At 36.2% G+C, this 24,813-nt stretch overlaps 1 protein-coding gene and 1 non-coding gene across 2 annotated transcripts; both read left to right on the top strand.

The window, feature by feature from the left end:
* Positions 1 to 1,920: 1,920 nt before the first annotated feature.
* OLR1 (oxidized low density lipoprotein receptor 1) lies at positions 1,921 to 13,865 on the top strand. Its single transcript, XM_004451211.4, has 6 exons — positions 1,921 to 2,119; positions 4,633 to 4,731; positions 6,209 to 6,454; positions 11,267 to 11,406; positions 11,733 to 11,848; positions 12,098 to 13,865. Exons 1-6 carry the CDS (start codon positions 2,032 to 2,034, stop codon positions 12,240 to 12,242), a joined length of 834 nt encoding a protein of 277 aa, XP_004451268.2. The 5' UTR covers positions 1,921 to 2,031; the 3' UTR covers positions 12,243 to 13,865.
* Positions 13,866 to 16,300: 2,435 nt separating this feature from the next.
* Positions 16,301 to 16,406, top strand: LOC111762509 (U6 spliceosomal RNA). Its single transcript, XR_002795609.1, has one exon. It is a non-coding gene; the product is annotated as a U6 spliceosomal RNA (small nuclear RNA).
* The last annotated feature ends 8,407 nt before the right edge of the window (positions 16,407 to 24,813 follow it).

The raw sequence follows: 24,813 nt of genomic DNA, 5'->3' as shown, positions 1-24,813 counted from the left end.
TCTTCCCAGAACAAACTGAAATGGATACTAGGATGTGACACACTCATATGAATTACATTTCATTAAAATTACTTAAACATCTCATTTTTTAAAATCATTTTTTAAATTAGAAAAGTCATAGGTTTACAGAAAAATCATGCAGAAAATGCAGAGCTCCCATGTACCCCCTCATACATATCTCATCTTAATCCACTGGCATCTGAACTAGCTGGTTTATTGTGGGGGATGATGGGGTATCCTCTTTATTGTTGTGATATTATTTCAGTATTTATTAATTCATTGTTAAAATGATCTCCTGAGATCCTATTTATGTGAAGGTCACTTTGTAGAAATGTTTCCAATCAATTCTTGCTTCCAGGCACCCACAGTTGGGGAGTAGGTGTGGCTTGGGTGGCTGAAGTAACACTTATTTGTTACAAACCGATCTGACTAGGCTATATTTGGTCAAGGCTTTCTTTCCTTTTTTTTTGAGGTGCTCTGGCCAGGGATGGAACCCGAGATTTCATATGTGAGAAGCCATTGCTCAACCACTGAAGCACATCGGCTCCTTGTTTGTTTAAGTTTTTTGCTTTTAGAAGGCACCCGGGACTGAACTCAGGACCTCCCACGTAGGAAGCCTGCCGTTTAACCACTTGAGTTACATTCCCTCCCCATGCTTTTTTCGTTTTGTTTTGTTTTAAACTGTGTGATTAGAGTAAAAATTGAAATAACAAAAAGACTATTTCCAGTTTGATCTTATATACCACAGAAAAAGTGAAAACAGAAAACATAGGGAGGTAGAGGGAAATGAAATCCTAATTAAGTTGTCAATATTGGTGAGTTGTTCCTAATAGTTTCCTAGCTAGTTTAGTTATTTTAATTTTTCAGTCTCCCCTCTTCCCGGGTTTAGTTTTCCCTGGAGTAGTTTAAAACAAATCCCAGACTTCATATCATTTTACCTATAGGTACTCCAGAAGGTATAGCTAACAGATAAGGATTAAAAGCAAGGCAAAACGTATACCTGCAAAGAGGCATTTCTTTTCCAGATGAGAGAGTGTGAAGGTGATGAAGGGAAAAAAGGTGAGGATTCTATCAGTGAATACATATGGCCTTCTAGGGAACCTCTAGAAGTGACTTTGTGATTCCAGACAATCATGGGTTAGACTGAAATCTGTGCTTTTCCGGGACATTTAACTGTGTTGAATATTTCTACTGCTAATAGTAGTAACTATCATTTATTGAGTTCTTCTTATGTTGAAGGTGTTGTGCTTATCGTTTTACAGCCAACATCTCTTTTGAATCACCATAGGGGCATTATCAAGTGAGCTTTATTCTCAATTTATAGATAAGAACATAGCTTCAGAGTGTTCACTAATCTCCCAATATAATTAGACTATGGGAATAACAAAGGAAAGAGTTGAAACTACCTCTTTGTCTCCAAAATGTTCTCTGCTATTATATTTTACTGCTGCTGGATGAAATAGTACCACCAACTAAATTCTAAATTATCAATACCTTATGGCTGGAGATAGGAGTCATAGATGATTCACCTCCAAATTTCCCAAATCCTTAGGCGATTATTACAGTTAAAATATGTGATTTAGAAAGGCATCATATTGAGGCAATGTCTTCTACAGAAAAACCAACACTGGCATTATGTAATCAAAGGATCGGATCAGCTGGCAAACTCTTCCATCTATTTGAGTGAGTATGGTTTACTCTCTTTGAATTTAAGTTTCCTTTTCCAAAGACTGGGCTTTAGAAAGCATGTCTCTCATCTCATGCTTATAGTAAATAGCTTTCCCTTTCATAAGGTGCTTAGTGAAATATCCTGAAACACTACCAGAATCACTACTTTCCTCACCTGCAACAGACATTATAAGGAAGAATTTGCGTCAGCCAACTTCCCAATATGAAGCAAAGCCTCTCCTTCCTCCTACCAATGATTGAGTCATTCCTCTAGATAAGAGTAACTATTTAAATACTCTAGCCGAAGCTCACACACTTTAAGTTTGTTGAAGTTCTTGAAGGCTTCACTCTCTCCTTCTTGGCATGAATTTGGAAACGACTTGTGATGATCTCAAGATCAACACCATGAAGGACCAGCCTGATCAGAAGCTAAATGGAGAACAATCTAAAGGTACTAGGGTAGATAAATGTGTTCAGGGACAGAGTCCCATTGTTAGCTCAAACAGGTAAATTTATTTAAGAATGGGATTAAAAGATTGGAAGACCCAAGAATGGGAATATGTTATAGAATTAATGACCCTTACTTAAAAAAAGAGTAGAATATAAAGATGATGATGGTGATGATGATGATGATGATGAATGGATTAACTTGATAAGAATGATAATGCTGTAGATGATGATGATAACTAATTTTTATTGAGAATTTAGTAGAGGCTACATTCTATGTTACTCATTTTACAACCATTATCTCTCTAAATCTTTACAATAACACTCTGAAATTTGTGCTATTATTATCTCCTTTTTATAAAGGGAAGGCTGAGGAAAAAGTGAACTAATTTAATTAACCTTTGTCATGCAGCTAGTAAAGGATAGAGGTAGTATTGAACCACAAACTCCCATTCATCCAGAATCCAATCCAATAAAGGCTCAGGAAACCCTAAATCCACCCAGTGTATTTAATGGTATTTTTTATAATAGTGTCTTTGAGGCATTTTAAAACCCTGAAATATCTGAATTGTTCAAAGCAGAGTAAGTGATATTCAGAATGGTTTAGCAAAAATTATATTTTATTGTGTACCAGTTCCTTGAAAAATTGTAATTTCTGTTTTATGTATATAATTTACACTGCTTAAGTATAAATTAATCTATAATCCCAATTCCACAGGCAATTTGAATAAATTGCCTTTTATTTTATATCCATTCTCAGAGAAAGGAGCATAAGGAGAGGAAGACAGTCACATTTATTAGGAATTTGTAATAGGAATTCCAGATTATGTCTCCATAAATAAGACAGAAATCTCTCTCCATAGAGAAAATAAATGTGAGCATCAAATGATTTAACATTTGAGCTGATGAACTAACTTGATATGAAACAGTGCTAGCATTTATAGGATGACCAGTTAACACTAGTCATTTGGTTATTCATTCATTCATGCATGTAGTAAATACTGAGTGCCTGATTTTACTTAATTTATGAGATTAACTCTTCTTTCAGAATCCTGGTTAAATCAATCACTTACTGCAAACATTAGTTGGTGGGGGTGGGGTGGGGTTGGTTTTATGGTCTGTGTCTACCAAGGAGACAGAACAAAAAGCAGCCTTAAGAAATAGGAACACTGGCCTTCCCTGTGCAGGATGGGTCCTGTAATTTTCTTCTCAAGATCTAGGATTTTCTTAACTCAGGAGTGGTGGGCATACTTGATCTCTTATATTTAGGATGAATACCGACCAGACAGAAATGTTGGTTGAAATATTTATATGGTAACATTTGCCACTGATAGGAATTATAATAATTATAACAATTACGTAATCATTAGCAAAAAACACAACTATAGTTCTATTTCTCTACCAACTCAAGGAGTTCAATAACTATTCATTGCTTCAGTTGAATCATATTCTTCCCCTTCAAAATTTGTATTTAGTATGTTCACTTGTAGACTCTGATACACTGTTTTTGATACAGGAGAACTGAATAAATATATTTGACTACTGACTAGTACTTCGATGCTTATAAATTCACACTGGAAATTTTGTGATGGAATGCTGTAAATCACATAGCCACTATGTTCCAATCATATAGTCAATGAAAACAGGGTCAAAGTCTTGGGTTTGGGTATTAGCATCTATGTGCTCTTAGGAAAGGCATGAACCATTTGGTTTTGTTCTTTACATAAGATAGCAAAATTAATGCCTTATTTGCTTTTCTCACAAGATAAGGAGGCCAAATACATTGGAAGGGATGTTTTTCTGCTGAACCAGAAGAACTTTCTAAGCAGTGGAATTAGATATTCGTATACCTGTTACATGATTTATTTGTTTTTATAACAACACTGACTTTATGTTTTGTAACAGGGCCACAGTCGGTATGACTATAGGACAAGTGAATATTGAGGCTTCATTCATATATTTGTATGGTCAGGAATCCCAGTTCTAAGATGCTGTTTTTGTAAATAAAACATGAGTAGCACAAAATACTGAATTCTTCAAGGCAATCTCAGGTAACTGGCTAAAGCTTACTTGCCTGACATCTGACATTAGTTTTTGGCCTGTTACTTATAAAACACAGTGTGTGTATGCGAGTGTTTCTGCATGTGGCATGTGCTAAACAGGTTAGACTCTGCAGTGTGGATGAAGTTGACCCAACCGAGCTGGATTGAGCATTTTTCAGAAGAATAATTGTGGGGAAAGCAAAGCACAAGTTTTAGAATCAGGTATTTAGAGTCAGGTATCTGGTATTGAATCCTGGTTCTTAAGTTTAGCAGATGTGTGACTCTGGGCAAATTCTTTGTCCACATTCCCCTGTAAATGTGGATAATGAATTATTTGCAGAGTCATTGGGAGGACTAGAGGTAAGGAATGCAAAGCATCTATTACAGGCAGGATCCAAAGGTTTGTTTGGTAAACAGATGAAATCCTTGATTCCATCCTTTGCTGTCTTTCTGACTCTGTCCTCTATCCCTCTAGGTCCTCGTATTCTTTCTCGGTTCTGGCGCCCTGCTGCTGCGATTCTAGCGATCATTTGCCTGGCATTACTGATCACTGTTTTATTGATGGCAGTGCAATGTAAGTGCTGACATAGAGAATTGCCTGGAAAGAAACAAGAGAATTTATAAACATAGTTGATAAGTTGGCTTCATAATAACTACAAAACAGCCTTGATTGAGATACATTTCATGGAAAATATTTTTAGATTGAGTGGGAAGATGAATGGGTACATTGTGCTCATCTCTCAAATGGATAGAGTATTGCAATGAAGATTGCAAATGGCAGTTTTTTTAAATTGCTTTTATTCACTTCAGGATAGAGACTATTTAAATCCTAGTAATGCAAAAAAAAAAAAAAAATAGCTTGAAGTTGCTAATTCACAAGACCACTGAGAGACCCAATAGTAAAGGAAACTTCATTTAGTTCAGTTTGAGTTTTGATAGAGATGATTAACACTACAATGGAATAAAGAAGCCCAAACACAAAATTAAATAATATAACACTAAATGCAAAATGTATTTCAACTTTATAACAAGGCCATTTGAGAAAGGGGGGAATAAATAAAAAGGAAAGGAGAGATACAAACAAGGATTAGAGTGGCCAAGAAGGAAAGAAAATAGTGTCAACCATCCTTCTCAAATGTCTGAATATTTGGATTGTAGATATAAGTTATTTCAGCTGCCCATGACCAGGTTATTAAGGATTTTGAAGTGCCATTTAGATTCTCAATTGGTGTTCAAGGTCACAAAACCCTTTTTTCTTTAATATGCAAACACATAAGATCTTTCCTAATGATTGGGAGAAGTGACTTCATCTCAGTAGTGGTATTTAAAATAGGTTTGGATCAGTTTACATCAGGGTCACATCTAATCTTCAACCCAGGAGACTGCTCTGTACTTCACCATCAAGATTCTAGAACTGAGATATTAGATCCTTAATATTTGTTGCCTGCCTGATGTCACAATCTTTATTTCATCTCCACCCTTCCTAAAATATGCTGTGGCAAAAAAGTGTGAGACTCTTGCGCCACAGCCACTTACAATATTTCTGTGGGTGGATGTCTCAAAAAAGGGGGAAAGTGTCACAGTTCTTAAATAAAATTAGGAAGTCTGGGAGGGTAGACAGAATGGGAGGAGAGATAAAAGAGGAATTAAGAAATGAAGAGAGAATACAAATTAATGACAATTCGTACTAATAAACATTGAGTCTGGTTGGCATTTATTTAAGTTAATCTATATTTTATTTATACCCTTGATATACAACTTTATATTGTGATTACTTTTAACTCATGTGTGTAACTCTCAACAAAACGTAAAATCCTAGAATTTAAAAAAAAAATCACAAGTGCCTGTCAATTCCTGACGTTAAAAGTTTTATGGTAATATTGAAAATCTTTCAAAATTCTCATTTCTGAGTAAGTTTGAGTCAGTTTTCAAACAGCTGATCTGTTGTCAAAATAGATTCTTTGTTTCTCTTCTTTGATTTTCTCTAATTTTGCTGTGGGGGTGATTTTTATTGCGGATTGGGATGGAGTGTTAATTTGGCTCTGGTTTAGTATCCCAGGTGTCTGCTCTCCTACGACAACAGCGAGCCAATCTCACTCACCAGGAACATAGACTGGAGGGCCAGATCTTAGCTCAGCGGCAGGTGGAAGAAGCTTCCCAGGAGTCACAGAAGGAGCTCAAGCAAATGATAGAACTCCTTGCCCAGAAGTTAGAGGTGAACTCCGAGAAGCTAATGGAGCTTCATCACCTGAACCTGAATCTCCAAGAAGCTCTGAAGAGAGCAGCAAACTTTACAGGTACAGGAGGAAGGTAGTAGAAATGTCAAGTGTTCAAAGACACAAAATTGGCATATTGATATCCATACCAGTATTCATTCAACACGTTCCACACTAGAAGCACTCAACCTCTGCCTTCGCCCCTCCACCCTTCCCTCCTCCAAACCCTTAAGTTACGTGTTTCAATTAAGCACACGTTTTGGTGGATTTCATTAGAGTTTTTTCCTTACTAGATTTTTTCTTTTTCAAATTCTAGTTTTAAGATTTTCTGGAATTATCCATGCACCTCACCCTTGGTCACAAGCCCCTATCTCTCTCTGTAACAATATATCTTAAACCTTGTATTTTATTTTCTTAAGGATTCTCCTTTGTCTGGGGGACTCTACCCCTACTGTAATCGTTTGCTTTATTTTATGACACTATATCCTAAAGTGTTATCCTACATCAATATAAATCGAGTCAATGGAAGTTGGCTGGCTTGAAAGGGTGAGGCCCATACTTCGGTCCAGGAAGTCAGTTTATATGAGAAGAACTAAGTTGCTCTCAGATGTGCAAGTGGATCCAGAATCTAAGAGGTAGAATCTATAAGAAGGAGATGATAATATGAACTCTGATATTATTGCAAACTCTATCGATGTTGTCTGGTCTTATCTACAGTGTGCATGCTTTTAGCCCTAGGCAGGGTTAGTGGGTATGAGACAGAGCTACAACCTGATGATTCACTTTCAGAGGAATGTTGCTTCCTCGGAGGTACACGGGTAAATGCCCTGCTCTCAGCATTAGTCACTGCCATCAAGAAGCAGAGGTTTCTCCAGCTTTTTGCTTGTATGGTTCACTTAATCTCAATCATTTAATCTCTTTGAATAAAGACAATATGTCATAGATCCCCATGCCTTCATTTCTCATTTTATAGATGAAAATTTGTGACCCAGATAAGTCAAATAATGATATTAACTCTAAGTGGTTAATAGAGTTTATAAATCCCTTCCCTATTCATAGAGTCATTAAATTTGTAAAATAACCAGAACTTTTTAGACAAACTGATATTAGCAACTGCCCAACATATATTTAACCCCTTTAAGGAGGGATCTAGCAAGGATCTAAAAGAATACTCCATTTTGAAGAAGATTTAGAGGAAGGAGATTTATATTCCCAAGGCCAAGAGTGTTTATATAAGCAGACACAGCTACATACCAAACAGTAGTTTATTTCACATTGTAAACAATTTTGACCTTATCAGTTGTATAGGATGAAATCTATGTCATGGCCATTCAGAGCTATCTCCCAGAAATGTCAGATGTAGACAACTCGTCAAGAATCATAAACAATGTATGTGTTGCTGACACATGTACCAGGTAACCTGTTCCATTCCTTGACAGTATCAGATAAATGCCAAACAGCAGAGAAAACAAATAAAGTGCTGTTTTTCACCTAGCATTTTTGAGAAGTGTCACATACACACACAAACATGAACAAAACAGAACAAAAAAAGCCCCACAACCCAATAATAATAAATACCATATGACCAATATATGCCAATTTTCTCAGGTTGGAGCCAAATTTTGTCTTTCTTACTAGTAGGGCTGAGTCCTTGAAGTATAGGCAAGGAGGAAGAGACTGAGAAGTTACTATGTGCGGTTTGCTTGAGGTCATCCAGCAACCTTCAGATGCAGGGTGTTCGTGGTAACACATTGTATATTCAGCACAAGAATTAGAGATTGTTCTCAACCTTTAGTGTGCGTATGTATCTTCCAAGTAACTTGTTAAAATGGAAGATGCCAGATGCCAGTCAAAACTGTCTGGGGAGCACAGAGCAATCCCTTTTTAACACTTTCCTTAAATGTCTTTAACTCAGCACTCAGAGAGGTAGCGTGGCATAGTGACTAAACATAGACTCTAGAGTTAGACTACCGGGCTTCAAATGCCCATTTTTCAGTTTGTCAAATGAAAAATAAAAATTAGTGAAATTTATCTCATTGGGTTGTTATGAGAATTAGATAAACAAATAAACGTAAAATACTTAGAATAGTTCCTGGCTCGTGGTAAGTGTTTAAAAATATATATTAAAAATTAATGCTGATGATCTGAATACCACGTTTTGAGATGTTTCTTTCTTGCTTTGTCTTATCTTGGAAAACCTGCCTGGACTGTTCCTTTTGTACAAGAAAACCTGTATATTTTTCTCATTTACATAACATCATGGACCTCTTCAGATTAAGTAGAAATTTGCACTCAGTGTTTTCAAGCAAGTCTCTTTTTATCATACTCTTTCTTCTTTTATGATTCAGTGCCCTCCTACTTTCTCCCCTCTGATAAAACCTACCCTTATAAAAGTATCTAATGGTTTTATGCTACAATGAATTGCAATTAAAATGTGGCCTAAAGGATTTTCATGTTTTCATCTTTTAGTCACAGTGTAGACTAAAGTGCTTTGCTTCTTATGAAAGATATTTCAAGTGTTACTAAGGTGGAAAAAATGAGATTTCAAGTGTTTCTAACACATGGAAGAAATGATGGTGTTAGTGATGCCAGTGACGATGAGGATGATTAGGAGGTTGTTTAAAACATCTGTGAATATATAGGCACTGGCAAATTTCGTCCATTGCCTAAGCCCTGAATTGGATTTTTTGGATGTCCTGGAAATTGTGCTAGTGAAAATTTCTCACTATTTTTCTGAATTCTTATTGAAACCAAGATCATTACTTTGTGTTAATATACTGTTCTCCCTAGAACAATGGTGTCCAACATAAGTAATAATACATTTTGTTTGAACCACACTGAAAAAAGATAAGAAAACAGGTGAAATGAAAATTAAATAATGCTATATATTCATAATATGATTTCAATTCCATAATCAGTACAAATTATCAGGGGATATTTTATGTCCTTTTTTATTTTGAATTGTAGTCTTTGTTTCATATTAAGTTTTTAAAATATATTTTTTATTAGAAAAGTTGTGAGCTTACAAAACAATCAAGCATAATGCCTAGAATTCCCATACATCACCCCTCCACCAGCCCCTTATGTTGTTGTGAAACGTTTATTACAGATTGTAAAAGAATATGATCAGACTATTACCACTAACTATAGTCCATAGCATACACTTATATTTTTTCCACACACCCCCTCTTATTAACACCATGTATTATTATTGTACATTTGTTACAGTCCATGAGAGAACACTCTCATATTTGTACTGTTAACCACAGTCCATCTTCCACCACATGGTTCACTGTGTTGTACAGTCCCATGCATTGTACAAGCTATCCAAAATGTGCACTCAGTGGCTCTCACTTTCATCACAGGGTTGTGCAGTCATCACCCCAGTATACCTTGAACTTTTTTCTTAGTCCAAAAGAAAAAATCCCATACTCCCTATTATTGACCCTGAGCACTATTATAGGTCCTTCTTTGACATTGATGCAAGAATGTTACAATATTGCTGTTAGCTAGAGTCATAAGTTACATTAATTTGTATTTTTCCTATGCATCACCATATTCTTACTTATAAGAGAGATGTACTTTTGTTCTAGTTCATGAAAGAATATTCTTGTATTTGTGCTTTTTTTTAAAAAATTTATTTTATTTATTCTCCCTTCCCCTGCTCCCCCCCCCCCCCCCCCATTGTTGGAGCTCACTGTCTGCTCTCTGGGCCTGTTCATTGTGTACTCTCTGTGTCTGCTCGACTTCTTTTTTAGGAGGCACTGGGAACTGAACCCAGGACCTCCCATGTGAGAGAAAGGCACTCAATTGTTTGAGCCTTCCTCAACCTCTGCTTTTGTTGTGTGCCTCATTTTGTTTCCTCTTTTGTGTCCTCTTGTGGCATCATTTTGTTGCATCAGCTCGCTCCGCTAGCCCATTGAGCCAGTTTGCTGTCTTGCTTGTCTTCTCTAGGAGGCACCAGGAACCAAACTCGGGACTTCCCATGGGATAGGTGGGTGCCCAAATGTTTGGGTCGCATCTGCTTCCCTTGTATTTGTACTATTAACCACAACTCTCATCCACCACCAGGTTCACTGTGTTATTCAGTCCCTAGATTATTCTCTAGCTTCCTTTCAACTGACATTCAATTTACATCCCTAGACTACCCCTTTCAGCCACAATCCCATTTATAAACCAGCCATATTAGCTCTATGCACCATAATGTGTTACCATCAACTGTGTATGCATTTCCACACTTAAAGTTAAGCTAAATGAAAATTCTATATAGCAATTGTACCACTTCTCAGCCTCCATCCTATCTCCTAGTAACCTATAGTTTAGGTTTTAACTCCATGTATGTTTTATAGTAAGCTTTTAGCACATCTCAATTCAGATGAACCACATTTAAAGTGCTCAAGAGGCACATATGGCTAATGGCAACTGTCCTAGACAATCCACACCTAGAAGCAGAAGGCTCAGTATTTAAGTTTAAAGTCCATTATTCAAAGACCTTGACATTTAAAAATATACAAGCATAACATTTTAATACTATAATGGCTATTAAATGTACATTTGCTCAAATCTTACTTCCATTAGTAGAAACATAACTTAAAAAAAATAGATCAGATTCTAAAATTACATCCCTGCTAAGTCCTGCTTTTCAACAGGGCAAGAGAAAATAATAAATGAGAAGTAAATTTTGTTTACTAAAATAAGAATGCTTTATTTGCTTCTCTTCAAAATATGCAGAAATAAGGATTCTGAGGCTATTTGGGTGTTTGAAGAGGCTGGGTATAATTCTAATAAAGAAGAGATGGTAAGCATGTGAAAGGACTGAGAGAAGAATTGATTTTAGAATTGCAGATTTTTTACTCAGATATAACTCACTTTTAGATATGCTACATTTCCTAGGTCCTTGTCCCCAAGACTGGATCTGGCATGAAGAAAACTGTTACCTGTTCGCCTCTGGCCCATTCAACTGGGAAAAGAGTCAAGAGGACTGCTTATCTTTGGATGCTCAGTTGCTGAAAATCAATAACTCAGCTGATCTTGTGAGTTTTCATGGATCTGAGTTGGGCTGGAGTTTTGGTTTTTAAGGAAATAAATCTGGTTTAGGTCCTTGGTTGAAGAGCAACTGTTTCAGAGTGAGGATATACTTGTGTTCCAGGCTAGCCTTTCCATTCATTGTGTGCATGACCTTGAATGGACAGGTTATGTAGAATCTTTGAGCCTCAGTAAACATTACTGTAAAACCAACTAGGGATGTCAAAGATACCTTTTGGTTCTTTGGTTTTGTGAATCTAAGGCTAACCAACATTTAGAATCTACAACTGGCACTTTGGCTCTCCCATAAATTCAGACACATTACTCCCCACAGGAATTCATCCGGCAAGCCACTGCGCATTCCAGTTTCCCATTCTGGATGGGGTTATCTTTGAGGAAGTCCAGCCACACATGGCTCTGGGAGGACAATTCTTCCTGGAACCCCAGATTGTAAGTTTCCTATTCTTTACTGAACCTACTAGTGAAGCTACTGCCACATTCCACACAGTGTCCTTTCCTTACCAGAGAACTTCGGGAAGTCTATTTCTTCACCTCTCTTATGCTGGGACTTGCCCATTTCCCTGTTCAGATCTCTTGAATTTTCCTCCCCATATGTTTTACCTATCTGAAGCTTTAAGACAAGATTAAGTCTGGGACACAAAGTAGCAGTAAGTCTAATTTTTTCCTTCCCACTTGCAGGTTTAAACTCCAGGGAGCTGTTTCCCAATTGTACCCATCAGGCACCTGCGCATATATACAAAGAGGCTCTGCTTTTGCTGAGAATTGCATTTTAGTTGCATTCGGTATATGTCAGAAGAAGGCGAATCTTTTGAGACCACTGTGAATTTGAAGACTCTGGAGGAAGAGAAGGAGAAGGTCTTCAAATTCCATCTGGGATTTAAGCTATTTCTGGTCACTCAGGTGCAATCCACTAGACTCCTGGGAACGAGTGCCTGTTATTAGCTGGCTTCAGAACTCTTTAGCAGAGTGAGGTTCCAGCTGCCCGACACCTGTGTATCCCCTTGTGTTTTTTCACCTAGTATTTCCCAAGCCTCCCTGCCAGGCTTCAATTCCTTTTCCCTTTTCTGTTTGAAAATTTCACTCAGTCCTATCTACCTCAATCCTACCTTCTCCTGACCCTTCTAAGATTTCATAGAAGATGGGAGCTTGGACGTTTTGCTCAACTATAGGCAGAGTGCAAAAATGGGGAGACATGCATGGGAAATAGAGTGCATGAAGAAATAGAAAAGGTGAAAGCCCACACTGAATTCAATACATTCATATTCTCTAATTTAAAAGCCACTTCTTGTTGGTCTTTCTAATTGTGGTGCAACTCCTAGCTGCCACACACACACACATACACACACAAACACACACACACTGCATATTTGGGTGGCAACTGGGGAGTCCTAGGAAGTTGTTGGATGGTCTTCTCTGTGAACTAGTCCATAACCCATCAATTTATTATTTCCTTTTTTTTCCCCTCTGCTAAAGAACAGCCTGACATTGTGTGTGAATATGTGTGTATATATGTGTGTGTGTGTGTGTGGAGTTTTAATTTGCATTTCAAAAATGACAAATGCTCCTGAGCATATTTTCATGTGTTTGTTTACCGTCTATATATCATCTTTGACAAAGTAGCTGCTTTTAATTTTTAATTGGGTTATTTGTTTTCTTATTGTTGAGTTTGGAGTTTCTTATATATTCTAGATAAAGTTCTGTATCATAAATTTCTTGAAAAAAGTTATATCAGTCTGTGGCCTTTTTCCATTTTCCCTGATGGTATCCCCAGAAAAGCAAAGGTTTTAAATTTCAATTATGTCCATTTTTAAATTTCTAGTGTCATTTCTAAGAAGTCTTTGCCTAACCCACAGTCATGAAAGTTTTTTCCTATGTTTTCTTTCCAGCTATTACACTGAGGCCTATAATTATTTCGCAATAATCTTTATATATGGCTTTCAGTGTGGACTGAGGTTTGCTTTTTTCATCGTATCCAATTGTTTTAGTGTCATTTGCACCTTTGTCAACAATCAGTTTTCTCTATATGTGTGGGTTTATTTCTGGACTCTATTCTGTTCTGTCCCCTGCTCCCACCCTGCCTTTCGCTTCCTTATACTTTGCCCGCCTGTTCCTCGTAACCTCCCTGTATTATGGCCCTTCTCAGCAGCAGTTTGTGCTGCTGCCTCCCTCTGCCCCTCCTCCCAGCCACTGTTATCTTCCCCCTCCCAGCTGATCGCTGTTCTCCCCGCCTCATTTCAACCGCCCTCATCCCAGATCCGCCCCGGCACAACCTGGGAAACAACCCCCCTCTGCCATCAATGGCTTACGTCATAAACCGCAGGTCCGCCCTTGCCTCTGCAGCCAATCCTCAGCTGCCCTGCGGACATGCCCCTCCCACAACCTCCCCGCCTCCATGAGACTATAAAACCCTATGTACTTCCCGAATAAAATCAGACCTGCGCATAGACCTCGTCTCCGTGGTTTTTCCTCCATCGAACCGCGCGTCCCCCAAGCCTTGAGCCGCCCGCTGCCGCCCCGGTCCAGCCGTGGCGTAGGCCCGATCCCCGGCAGCGACTCGCCTGCAGCAACCTGCCTGCAGTGCCGCAGCGGAGGCCAACACTGTTCCATTGATATGTTTGACTGTTTTTATACTACTACTACACTATTTTGAATATTGTAGATTTAAAAATGTATATGTCTTGTTGTCAGTAGTGGTAGCCTTTGACTTTATTCTTATTGATCAAGTTGCTTGGGTATTCTATATCTTTACATTTATGCAATAGTTTTAGAATCAGCTTGTCAATTTCTATTAAAAATCCATGTTGCATCATTCATTGTGATTGCATTGAATCTATAGAACAATTTGGGAAAAACTGACATCTTAAAAATGCTCATTTATCTGATCCATGAACAAGATATATTTCTCTGTTCACTTAATTATTCTCAGCAGTATTTTGTAGTTTTCAGTGTACATGGCATTTCACATTTTTGTTAGGCTATCATTGACTTTTTCTTAGTTTTGATGCTACTGTAAATAGTATTATCTCTTTTTAATTTCAGTTTCCAAATGTTTATTGCTAGTATAGAGAATTGCAATTGACTTTTTTTTTATATTGACCTTATGTCTTGCAACAATGTTAAACCCATTTATTCCACTAAAGCTGTGTAGATAATCCATGTCATCTACTAATATGGACAGTTTTAAATCTTCCTTTCCAGTTTATTGCCATTATTTATTTTCCAGGTCTGGTTTCACAAGTACTGAGAGTGTTCATCAAGAATAAATGTTGGGTTTTGCCCAACACTTTTTCTACATTTACTGAGGTGATCATATCATTTTTCCCTTTTTAAGTTCCTTAACATGTGAGTTACATTGATTAATTATAGAAGTTTAAACCAACCTAGCATTCCTGTGGGCAATTATCATTTTAATATTTCAGTGGGTTATATATTTTTAATTTTATTTAGAATTTTTATCTGTGTTAATGAAGGCTATTAATATGTAGTTTTCTTTTAATGACTGTCGGATTTTTTTCATCAGGATACTATTAAACTACTAAAATGAGTTGGAAAATGTTTTCCTCTCTTATTATTTTGGAAGATTTTGCATAGCCATGGTAATATTTGTTTCTTAAATGTTTGGTACAATTTGCCATTGAAGTCATCTGGGGATAGGTTTACTTTGTGAGGAGGTTTTAATTGCAGAATTCAGTTTGTTTAGTAAATAAAATGCTACTCAAATGATTCGTCCTTGTATGAGTTTGGTTGTCCATATTTTTCAAGGAATTCAGCCATTTCATTTGGGTAGTAAGTTGTTTGATTTATTGGCATAAAGTTGTTCTTTATATTTTCTGCTTTTTAAAAAATATCTGTACAATCTATGGGATAATGATTCTCCTTCCTGATATTGATAATTTGTGTCTTTTCTCTTTTTTTTTCCTATTTACTTTGGAAGGTCAGTTTCCTTGATCTTCTCAAAGAGGCAGCTTCTGGTTTCATCTATTATTATCTATTTCATTACTTTCTGCTTTTATCACTATTGTTTCCTTTTTTCTGTTTTAATATTCTCTTCTTAAGGTGGAAGATAACTTACTTGATTAGAGAATTTTTTCTTTATGAACATAGCCATACAGTGCTATGAATTTTCCCCAAGTACTGCTTTAGTAACATCCAACAAATTCCTATATGTTTTCTTTCATATTCACTCAGTTCAAAATACAGTTTCCCTTTAAATTTCTTCTTAATAATGGTTTATTTATAAATATTTGTTTAATTTACATATATTTAGAAAGTTTATGCATATTCAGTTTATTCGATGCTCTGGTTTACCTTTCTTTGTTCTCTTCACTCCTCTATTTACATGGGAGCTGCTTTTATGCTACTATGGTCAGAATATATGATTGGCTCTTTCCGTGGCATATCTATCATATTATATATACTGATTGGCTGGTGCATGTGTCAGTTGGAACCAAGCCCACCCCCAGAAGCTGAGTGCAATTATGCTGTGTCATTGTGTTCTGGATATAGCAAAGAAGCATCCAGGATGCTTAGGTCATTTAACTATTGGGCTCTAGCTGCCCCTACACATTTCAAGAACTTTTCTTTTCACACTTAGTAGTTTTCATCTCTAGAAGTGCACTTTACAAAATCTTCCATATTTCTACTTAGCTTTTTGAATATATAAACATGTTTTGTCTCTATTAAGTGTTTTTTCTCAGTAGTAAAATAAATATTTAATAAGAATATATATCCCATATCAAGATATCAGTAGAACTTAGTGTTTAAAAATAAACTTTTGGGGAGGAGATGTAGCACAATGGTTTGAGCCCCTGTTTCCCATGTACGAAGTCCCAGGTTCGATCCCCGGTACCTCCTAAAAAAACAAAACAAAAACAAAAAAGTGCTTGCTTCAGCTTATACTTATACTAAAATTGGAATGATACAGAGAAGATTAGCATGGCCCCTGAGCAAGGATGACATGCAAATTCATGAAGCATTCCATATTTTCGTGAAAAAAAGAGAAAGCATGCCCACACTGCAAGCTAGTGCCGTACGAGTGCCTGCATGGTGAGCCAGTGTCCTACGCAAGTGAGTCATGCAGCAAGATGATGACACATTGAAGTGTAGCAGAAACCAGGAACTGAGGTAGTGAAGTTAACAGGGAACCTCTCTCCACATCAGAGGTCTCCAGGATTGAATCCCGGTGAATCCTAGAGGAGAGAAAATGAAAAGAGAAGACAACACAGATAGCACAAACAGCAGGGTGGGAGGAGGGGAAGGGGAAAAATAAATAGGGGGAAAATAAACAAATCTTAAAACAAAAACAAAGAAATAAAAAAACTTTTGTCACATTGTTTTTCTTTTGGTTCAAGAGAACTCAATTTAAGTTGCTTAAAGTATCTAAGATGACTTAGAATAGTGATTAGGTGTGCTTTGGAAATAGAAAATTTAAATTTAGAATAAGACCAGTTAACATTAAGATTTGAAAGAGAAATTTACTATGTTCCAAATAAAAAGTTTAAGTAAATAAAGCTGTAGTTGGGACTTCTCAATATGGCTGTTTATGAATAATATGAAAAGTAAAAGTCAAGGAAGTACCATGATTATGTGGTCCATGTTGTGAAAGTAATGGTATGTAAAAAAGTGAAAATACAGTATATATGAACACTATTAACAATGTGTGTGTATATGTAAAACTTCACTTGTTTTAAAAATTGCATTTTAGGATAAACTTAAGGAAAAACATACAATTATGAAAATATATTCTTAAGCTAACATCATATGACTTATTTTAAAATGTTTCATTCAACATTCCTTCTAAAAATCAACAACAAAAAAACACAATACAACAAAAAGGGAGCAGCATTCTTTTCTCATGCAAATTCCCTTGGATAAACATATGGATTACTGAAGAAGAAACAATGTATTCAAAAAGTGTTATTTATTTATTTATTTATTTTTAAGGATTTTTTTTTTTCTTTAATTTCTCTCCCCTTTCCTCCCCCTCCCGAATTGTCTGCTCTCTTGTGTCCATTTGCAGTGTGTTCTTCTGTGTTTGCTTGCATTCTTGTCAGTGACACTGGGAATCTGTGTCTCTTTCTGTTGTGTCATCTTGCTGCGTCAGCTCTCCGTGTGTGCCACTCCTGGGCAGGCTGCGCTTTTTTCGTGAGGGGCGGCTCTTCTTGCGGGGGTGCACTCCTTGCGCGTGGGGCTCCCCTACACTGGGACACCCCTGCGTGGCACGGCACTCCTTGAGCGCATCAGTACTATGCATGGGCCAGCTCACCACACAGGTCAGGAGACCCTAGGTTTGAACACTGAGCCTACCATATGGTAGGAGGACACTCTATCAGTTGAGCCAAATCAAGAAGTGTTTTTAATCCATGGTCAGATTCCAAGAAGCAAAGGAAAAATGAAATAGGCTAATAAATGGGAATTATGCAGAATAAACAAGCATATGTTGGATATGATCCAAGGGATTATCATTCAGATCTCAAATTATTTTTAATTGTGAATATTAAATATAATTCAGTCAGAATAACCTTCCTTCCATAATAAATTTACAGCCTGTAATTATTTCCCCTATATTCAACAAATATCAGAAAACTTCTGCAATATCTTATATAAAAATGCTTGTATCCTGGTAACATAGGTCTTTGAAGAAAATATCATTTTGATACTACCTAGCGACAACTCATTAAAGTACATTTTAGGTATTAATGTTTATGTCTTCCAGTGTTAACCTCCGTGTCAATTGTGAGTCAGGTTTCACTGATTATTCTCCTCATTATGAAATGTACTTTTCTGACTATCAGTCTTTGATTGGATGCCCGCTGTTACTCTTACTTTGGTTGATGCAAAATATTTGTGTATTCCTATAAACACTTCTAAGCTTTAGTTTTGTCTCTGTGTCTGGTGTCTGGCATTCCATCCACTTCAAGGCTGCTGACAGAGCTACTTCTTTAGCCAAGCTAGCAGTGCTTGTCAGGCATTGTCGATTCACCCTTAATGTTTTTGTTTCCAATCTTTACAGACATTGGTGTATATCTTTTTTTTCCTATTGAATTTTAAAAAATTTTTTTGTTTTTTCTTTCTTTTTTGGCATATTTCTCTAAACCTTAAATGTAGTGGCAATTACCCTGTTCAAGTCTGTCCTTGGTAAATCTTTATTAGTTTGCATATACTGCTATTGCTCCCAACCACATAAATCCTCCTGTCCTTGTTATAATTTAAATCGGGGATTTAACTATAGTTCTTGGCTTACAGTCTGCTTTCCTACACACTAAAACACAGGTTTATACATTTGTAACTGGTTATAAAAGAACATGTGCTGGGGACTACATGTGTCCGGCAAAGTGTAAAATATTTACTTTCTTTTCCTTTACAAAAAAAGTCTACTGACCCTGATGTAAATAATTAACTGTTTCAATAGACATTTCTTTAAAGAGAAATAGGCTCAAGGAGTTGGACGATCTGATATCAGATCCCATTCTGCCACTGAGTATCTCTATTATTTAAGAGAAATTACCCAACCTTTCCATGCCTTGATTCCCTTAGGTGAAATGACAGAATAACAGATATTTGATAGTTTATCAAATATCAAATATAAAAAAAAAGTACTTCACCTGGTACTTAAAATTTGGTTAAGAGTTCAATAAATATTAACTTTCAATAATCCTAGCTTGTTTTTCTATCTTTATAATGTCCTAGAAGTGTCTCTGTTTTAGAGAGTAAGTTTGCAAGCTCTTCCAGCATATTGATCAAATAACCCAAAGACTTTCTTAACTTATGATCAATTGTGACGGCAACCATGTCTTAAAATTCCTTCTGTGTTGAAATAGTGTGCTAAGGAACATATCCTGGCCTGCTCCTGATGGTCTTATCTATAAAATGTGAAGCATTCAGCATTTTTTCAATTTCTTTTTAACCTAAGAACCTTCTAAACAGATTAAATCATGTTTGCAAAACCTGCTGAGAATTCTTTTACCATTGAAAATAGTCTGGTGTGGAACATACCCTGACCTGGACTTTATTTCCCTAACCATAAAAAATGACCATTTCAGCCCTTCTTCAGCTTGTTCTGTGTAAAGATTCTTTGAAGTTTACCAGGTGTTTGCCAGGCTATTGAGTCAGTGTGGTAATCGATGGTGTATGAGTGAATATTACTTAAAATATTCGATTGCCTTAGAATGTTTCATACCTTAGGCTGGTTCTGGTTTGGTAATCGACCATCTATTATTCAAGTTTCTAAAGCTAAGCAAGCAAAATGAGAAAATATATAATATCCACTTTTCATATATTCAAATTTCCAAATATTCTACCTGCACCTGCATTCACTGCCCAAATCCTCTCTTTCTCTGCCCTGCAGTCACCTTATCCCATGGTAGGCAGGGTATTAACCTGCAACGGAAACCATGAACCAGAAAAGTGATGGCGAAATCAGAAAATTTCTTGGGAGCAAATGAAATAGAAAAGAGTAAGGAGTTCTAAGCATCTACACTGTTGGAACCCCGGAGTCTAAGCAAGAGTGTTACCCATCTAACTTGTATCTGGACTACAAGAAAGTTAGAGGGCTCTAAAATTCATTAAATTGGCCTTGGTTAGGAACCTTTTTAAACTTTACAGCCCATGACCAGCAAAGGGTCATGTTCTTCCACTCATCCTCAGTTCTTTAACTAACCCTAAGTGCATGTCTGACAATAATTTATAATTCAACTCTCAGAGAATAAATGATTCAAAAGGAACATAAATAATTGAGGTAAAAAACGTTGTATAAGACTGACAGCAGGAATCCACCTCAATAAATTTATAAAAACATCAACTTATTTGCTATGCTAAGATGTTTTCTGAGATATGCTCATATGGCACTGAGTTTTTACTCATTTGCAAAAAAACCCACCAACCCAATAAATGTTCAAAAAAGAAATATTTCAATGACAAACTTTTTAAAAAGTTTTTTTATGTCCATCTTATTAAGCATGTGTGTTATAATTTGGAAATAATATAGAATGCCCAATTATATAACTAAAAAGGCTGATTACATAATTTAGCAACTTAGATACCCAAATAACAGTCTTGGGTATTTTTTTCTCCAAAGTTAGACATCAGAATTTTTTTCTAATGATTTTTTTTGGTCCATTCATTCATTCATCTAGCAACCATCTAGTAAATGCAACTTAGCAACTTAGATACCCAAATAACAGTCTTGGGTATTTTTTTCTCCAAAGTTAGACATCAGAATTTTTTTCTAATGATTTTTTTTGGTCCATTCATTCATTCATCTAGCAACCATCTAGTAAATGCTTTCTATCTTTATTGCTAGCTGAGTTGGCAGTAATGATGATATAGAGAAGCTGTTCTCATGATGCTTGCTGTGTATCGTGGAGGAAGAAAAATAAAAATAAACACTTAAAATAGCTATATACATATTTTTCCCCCATTCATTTAACACAGTACGAGCACTAGACTAAGTGCTTGGAATTGGTAATGAAAAGACAAAGATCCCTGCTTTCCTGGAACTTAAATTTTTGTGACAGAAATGAAAATTAAAATAAACATAGATGGTGATAAGATTGTTTTAAGTACTAATATTATGAAGGAAGCTAACAAATGCTCATATTAGAGAATAACTCCTAACAAGCGCCATTACTTAGGAATGAAGAAAAAAAATGCCTTCAAGATGGGTGAGAAGTCACATTTTTACTCTCAGTCAGGTGCAGCCTGTAGAAGTTCTTCAACCTGACTCCCGGGTGTACTAAATAGATCAACTTCCTCAAATTTTCTCAAACTTGTGTTGAAATTCCTTTTAAAAAGCAGCAGATGGCAGCAGCATCTCATTCACTGGTTTTACACAGAAGCAGTGCCTGGTGTGGGAGATCACTCACATAATCTGGGAAGCCTGAAAGATATAAAATTTTGGAGTCTTCTTAAGAAAAATAATACAAATGTATAAACATAAAATCGTTAGGGCCCCACTCAGTGCCCTGGAAGGGACTTGTACAAGTGAGGGGCGCTGTCAAGAAAATATTGACATACAGGAAGCAAATTCAGCTTTGAATATGTGGAGTTTGAAGTGCCTATAAGTGACTCAAGATTCACTTTCTGGGTAGACAGAGGAAAAGTCAGACTTACAAGCATTTGGAGTCAACTTCATGAACTACAGCTCCTGAAATTCCATTAGCTCCATAAAACCTTGCAAGATAATGAAGGAGCTCTCTGCTTGATATTAGCCTTGTGTTAAGGAAAAACAAAACAAAAACAAAGAAATCATTAGTTTTGGTGTCAGAGACACTTGGGTGACTGCACCACGTTGTCATTTTGTCTTGTAACCTCAGAAAATGAATTAAACTTTCAGAGACTCAGTATATGTATGTGTATATTTATGCTTTTGTACTGTTTTTCTTAAGAAGACTCCAAAATTATATATGTATCAGACCTCAGACCTCCCAAATTATGTGAGCTTCCAGACCTCCCGAATCTGGGACTGTTCTATAGTAACTGTGTAACACCTCGGTTTTGACACCTGTCTTGCTGTATTACATTATTTGTTAATGTGTTCTTCACAGAAAGACAACCTTCTCGAAGACCCACACCCTATTCATATTTGTATATTTTAAGGAAGACTTACTGAACTTCGTCTGCTGAACCCCTTCTCCACGTGAATTGCGAGGGCCAAGGTCAAATCCGTAGGAAATGGAAAGCATTGTCTTTTCTCTGATGAACTGAAACCGTCGTCTAATTTTGTTTGCATGGAAATATCTTCCAGTTATCACAAAGCCTCAAAAGTCCATCAGGTAAGGAAATAACAAATGTTGGTATTTGGTCAAAATGCCAGGTTCTGATTTCCAGATTAAGAAACTTTTCTCCCTTCTCCATTCCTCGTGACCCCAGAGACTGTCCGATTTTTGCTTCACCGTAAAGCAGCCATGCATCTTCAGCCTTTTCTCTTTCTACTTTCCGGGGGTCATTAATACAGTAAACGAATATTGATGGAGTACCTATAATTGTTTCAGAAACTGTGGTAGTGCAGACAACTGTTTACTCCATATTTTCCTTCCTTGCTTTTGTGGGCTTCCTACTTTCAAAGGTTTTTTTTCTATTCACTAAGAAACCTTCATTCTGGCTGCCATCTCAGCACACCATCAGTCGTTAATCTGAGTCAACTACCCACATTTTAAAAAGCCCCAATTTTTTTCACCCACTATGTAATCATTAAATAATTGAAGTCCTATCGGTGGGGACCTTAGATGAATAAGACACTCTCACTCATTTTTTCATTTAACACATATTTATTTTATTTTATTTAAATAAATAAATTTTATTGGTGCATATTAATAAAGCACACAGTTCATCCAAAGTGTACAATCTGATATTTGGAATAATCATATAGTTGTACATTCATCACTTCAATAAATACTAGAGCATTTTCATTATTTCAATAATAATAATAAACAAAAAACCAGACATACAAACAAAATTCTTCACCTCTCAATCTCTTTCCCCTGCTATTTCTGACCATTCTTGCAGTTATTCACTTATTTATTCAACAGTTTTATTGAGATATATTCACATACCGTGTCATCTATCCAAAGTGTGTAATCAATAGCTTATAGTATAATCACTATGTTGTGCATTCATCACCACAAAAAAATGAGAACAATTTCAAAAGAAAAACTCTACACACTTTAGCATGCCTTGTCCAGCCCTACATAATCACTAATCTAATTTCATCTTTATAAACTGACTTATATTTACATTTTATATAATATAAATGTAATTATACAATATGTTACACAATATATTTAGTTCGTAGTAGTGCAATCATACAGTATTTGTCCTTTTCTATCTGGCTTGCTTCTCTCAACATAATGTCCTCCAGGTTCATCCTTGATGTCATAAGCTTTATGATTTCATTTCTTCTTACAGTTGCATAATATTCCATCATGTATATATACCACAGTTTGTTTATCCATTCATTGATTGATGGACACCTTGGTTGTTTCCAACTTTTGGCAATCGTGAATAATGCCTTTGTGAACATTGCTGTGCAGATGTTCCTGTCACTGCTCTCAGTTCCCCTGGGTAACACCCAGTAATGGTATTGCCAGGTCATTTTGCAAATCTATATTCAACTTCTTTAGGAACTGCCAGACAGTCCTCCACAGTGGCTGTACCATTCTACATTCCCACCAACAGTGAATAAGTGTTCCTAACTCTTCACATCCTCTCCAACACTTGTAATAATCTTTCTTTTTAAAAGTGGCCATTCTGATGTTGTGAAATGATGTCTCATTGTAGTTTTGATTTGCATTTCCTTAATCATTAGTGATGCTGGACACTTTTTCATGTGTTTTTTTGCCATTTGTATTTCTTCTTTGGAAAATTGTCTATTCAGGTCGTTTGCTTATTTTTTAGTTGGGTCATTTGTCTTTTTATTGTTGAGTTGTAGCATCTCTTTTTATATCAAAGATATTAAAACCTTATTGTATATGTGATTTCCAAATATTTTCTCCTTTTGAGTTGGCTGCCTTCTCACCTTTTTGACAACATCCTGGGAAGTATAAAAATATTTAATTTTGAAGAGGTCCCATTTATCTATTTTTTATTTTGTTGCATGTGCTTTGGGTATAAGGTCGAAGAAACCATCACCTACCATAAGATCTTTAAGATGTTCCCCTACATTTTCTTCTAGTAGTTTTATGGTCCTAACTTTTATATTTAGGTCTTTGATCCATTTTGAGTTGATTGTTGCATAAGGAGTGAGGTAGAGATACTCTTTCATTCTTTTGGTTATAGATATCCAGTTCACCCAGCACCATTTGTTGAAGAGACTGTTTTGTCCCATTAACATGGACTTGATAGGTTTGTCACGAACTTGTTTGCCATAGAAGTGTGGGTTTATTTCTGGGTTATCAATTCTATTCCACTGATTGATGTGACTACTTTATGCCAGCACCATTCGGTTCTGACCACAGTAGCTTTGAAATGTTTAAACGTCAGGCAGTGAAATTCCTCCCATGTCACTCTTCTTCTTTGGAATGCTTTTGGCTATTCAAGTGAATTTTCATTTCCAATTAATTTTGTAATTGTCTTTTCTATTTCTGTAAAGTAGGCTGTTGAAATTTTAATTGGTATTGCATAGACTCTATAAATCAAATTGGGTAGGATCAACATCTTCATGATATTTAGTCTTCCTGTGAACAATGAATTCTTTCCATTTATTTAAATCTTCATTGATTTCTTTTAGCATTGTTTTATAGTTTCCTACATATAGGCCCTGTATTCATTTGCAAAGTTGATTCCTAGGTATTTCAGTCTTTTTGTTGCTATTGTGAGTGGAATTTTCCTGCTGACTTCTTCCTCAGATTGTTCAATACTAGTGTACAAAAATATTACTTATTTTCACATGTTGATCT

This window comes from Dasypus novemcinctus, chromosome 20 (assembly GCF_030445035.2).
Source record: "Dasypus novemcinctus isolate mDasNov1 chromosome 20, mDasNov1.1.hap2, whole genome shotgun sequence".
NCBI classification, from domain to species: domain Eukaryota; kingdom Metazoa; phylum Chordata; class Mammalia; order Cingulata; family Dasypodidae; genus Dasypus; species Dasypus novemcinctus.
Note: the sequence above shows the minus strand (reverse complement) of the source record. Positions and strands in the feature narration are given on the sequence as shown.

Bases quoted from the DNA above. Each gene is read 5' to 3' on its own strand.
- OLR1 (XM_004451211.4), top strand. From the start codon at position 2,032: ATGAATTTGGAAACGACTTGTGATGATCTCAAGATCAACACCATGAAG. The intron at 6,455-11,266 runs GTACAGGAGGAA...TACATTTCCTAG, and splicing joins GAGAGCAGCAAACTTTACAG to GTCCTTGTCCCCAAGACTGG. The intron at 11,849-12,097 runs GTAAGTTTCCTA...TCCCACTTGCAG, and splicing joins TCTTCCTGGAACCCCAGATT to GTTTAAACTCCAGGGAGCTG.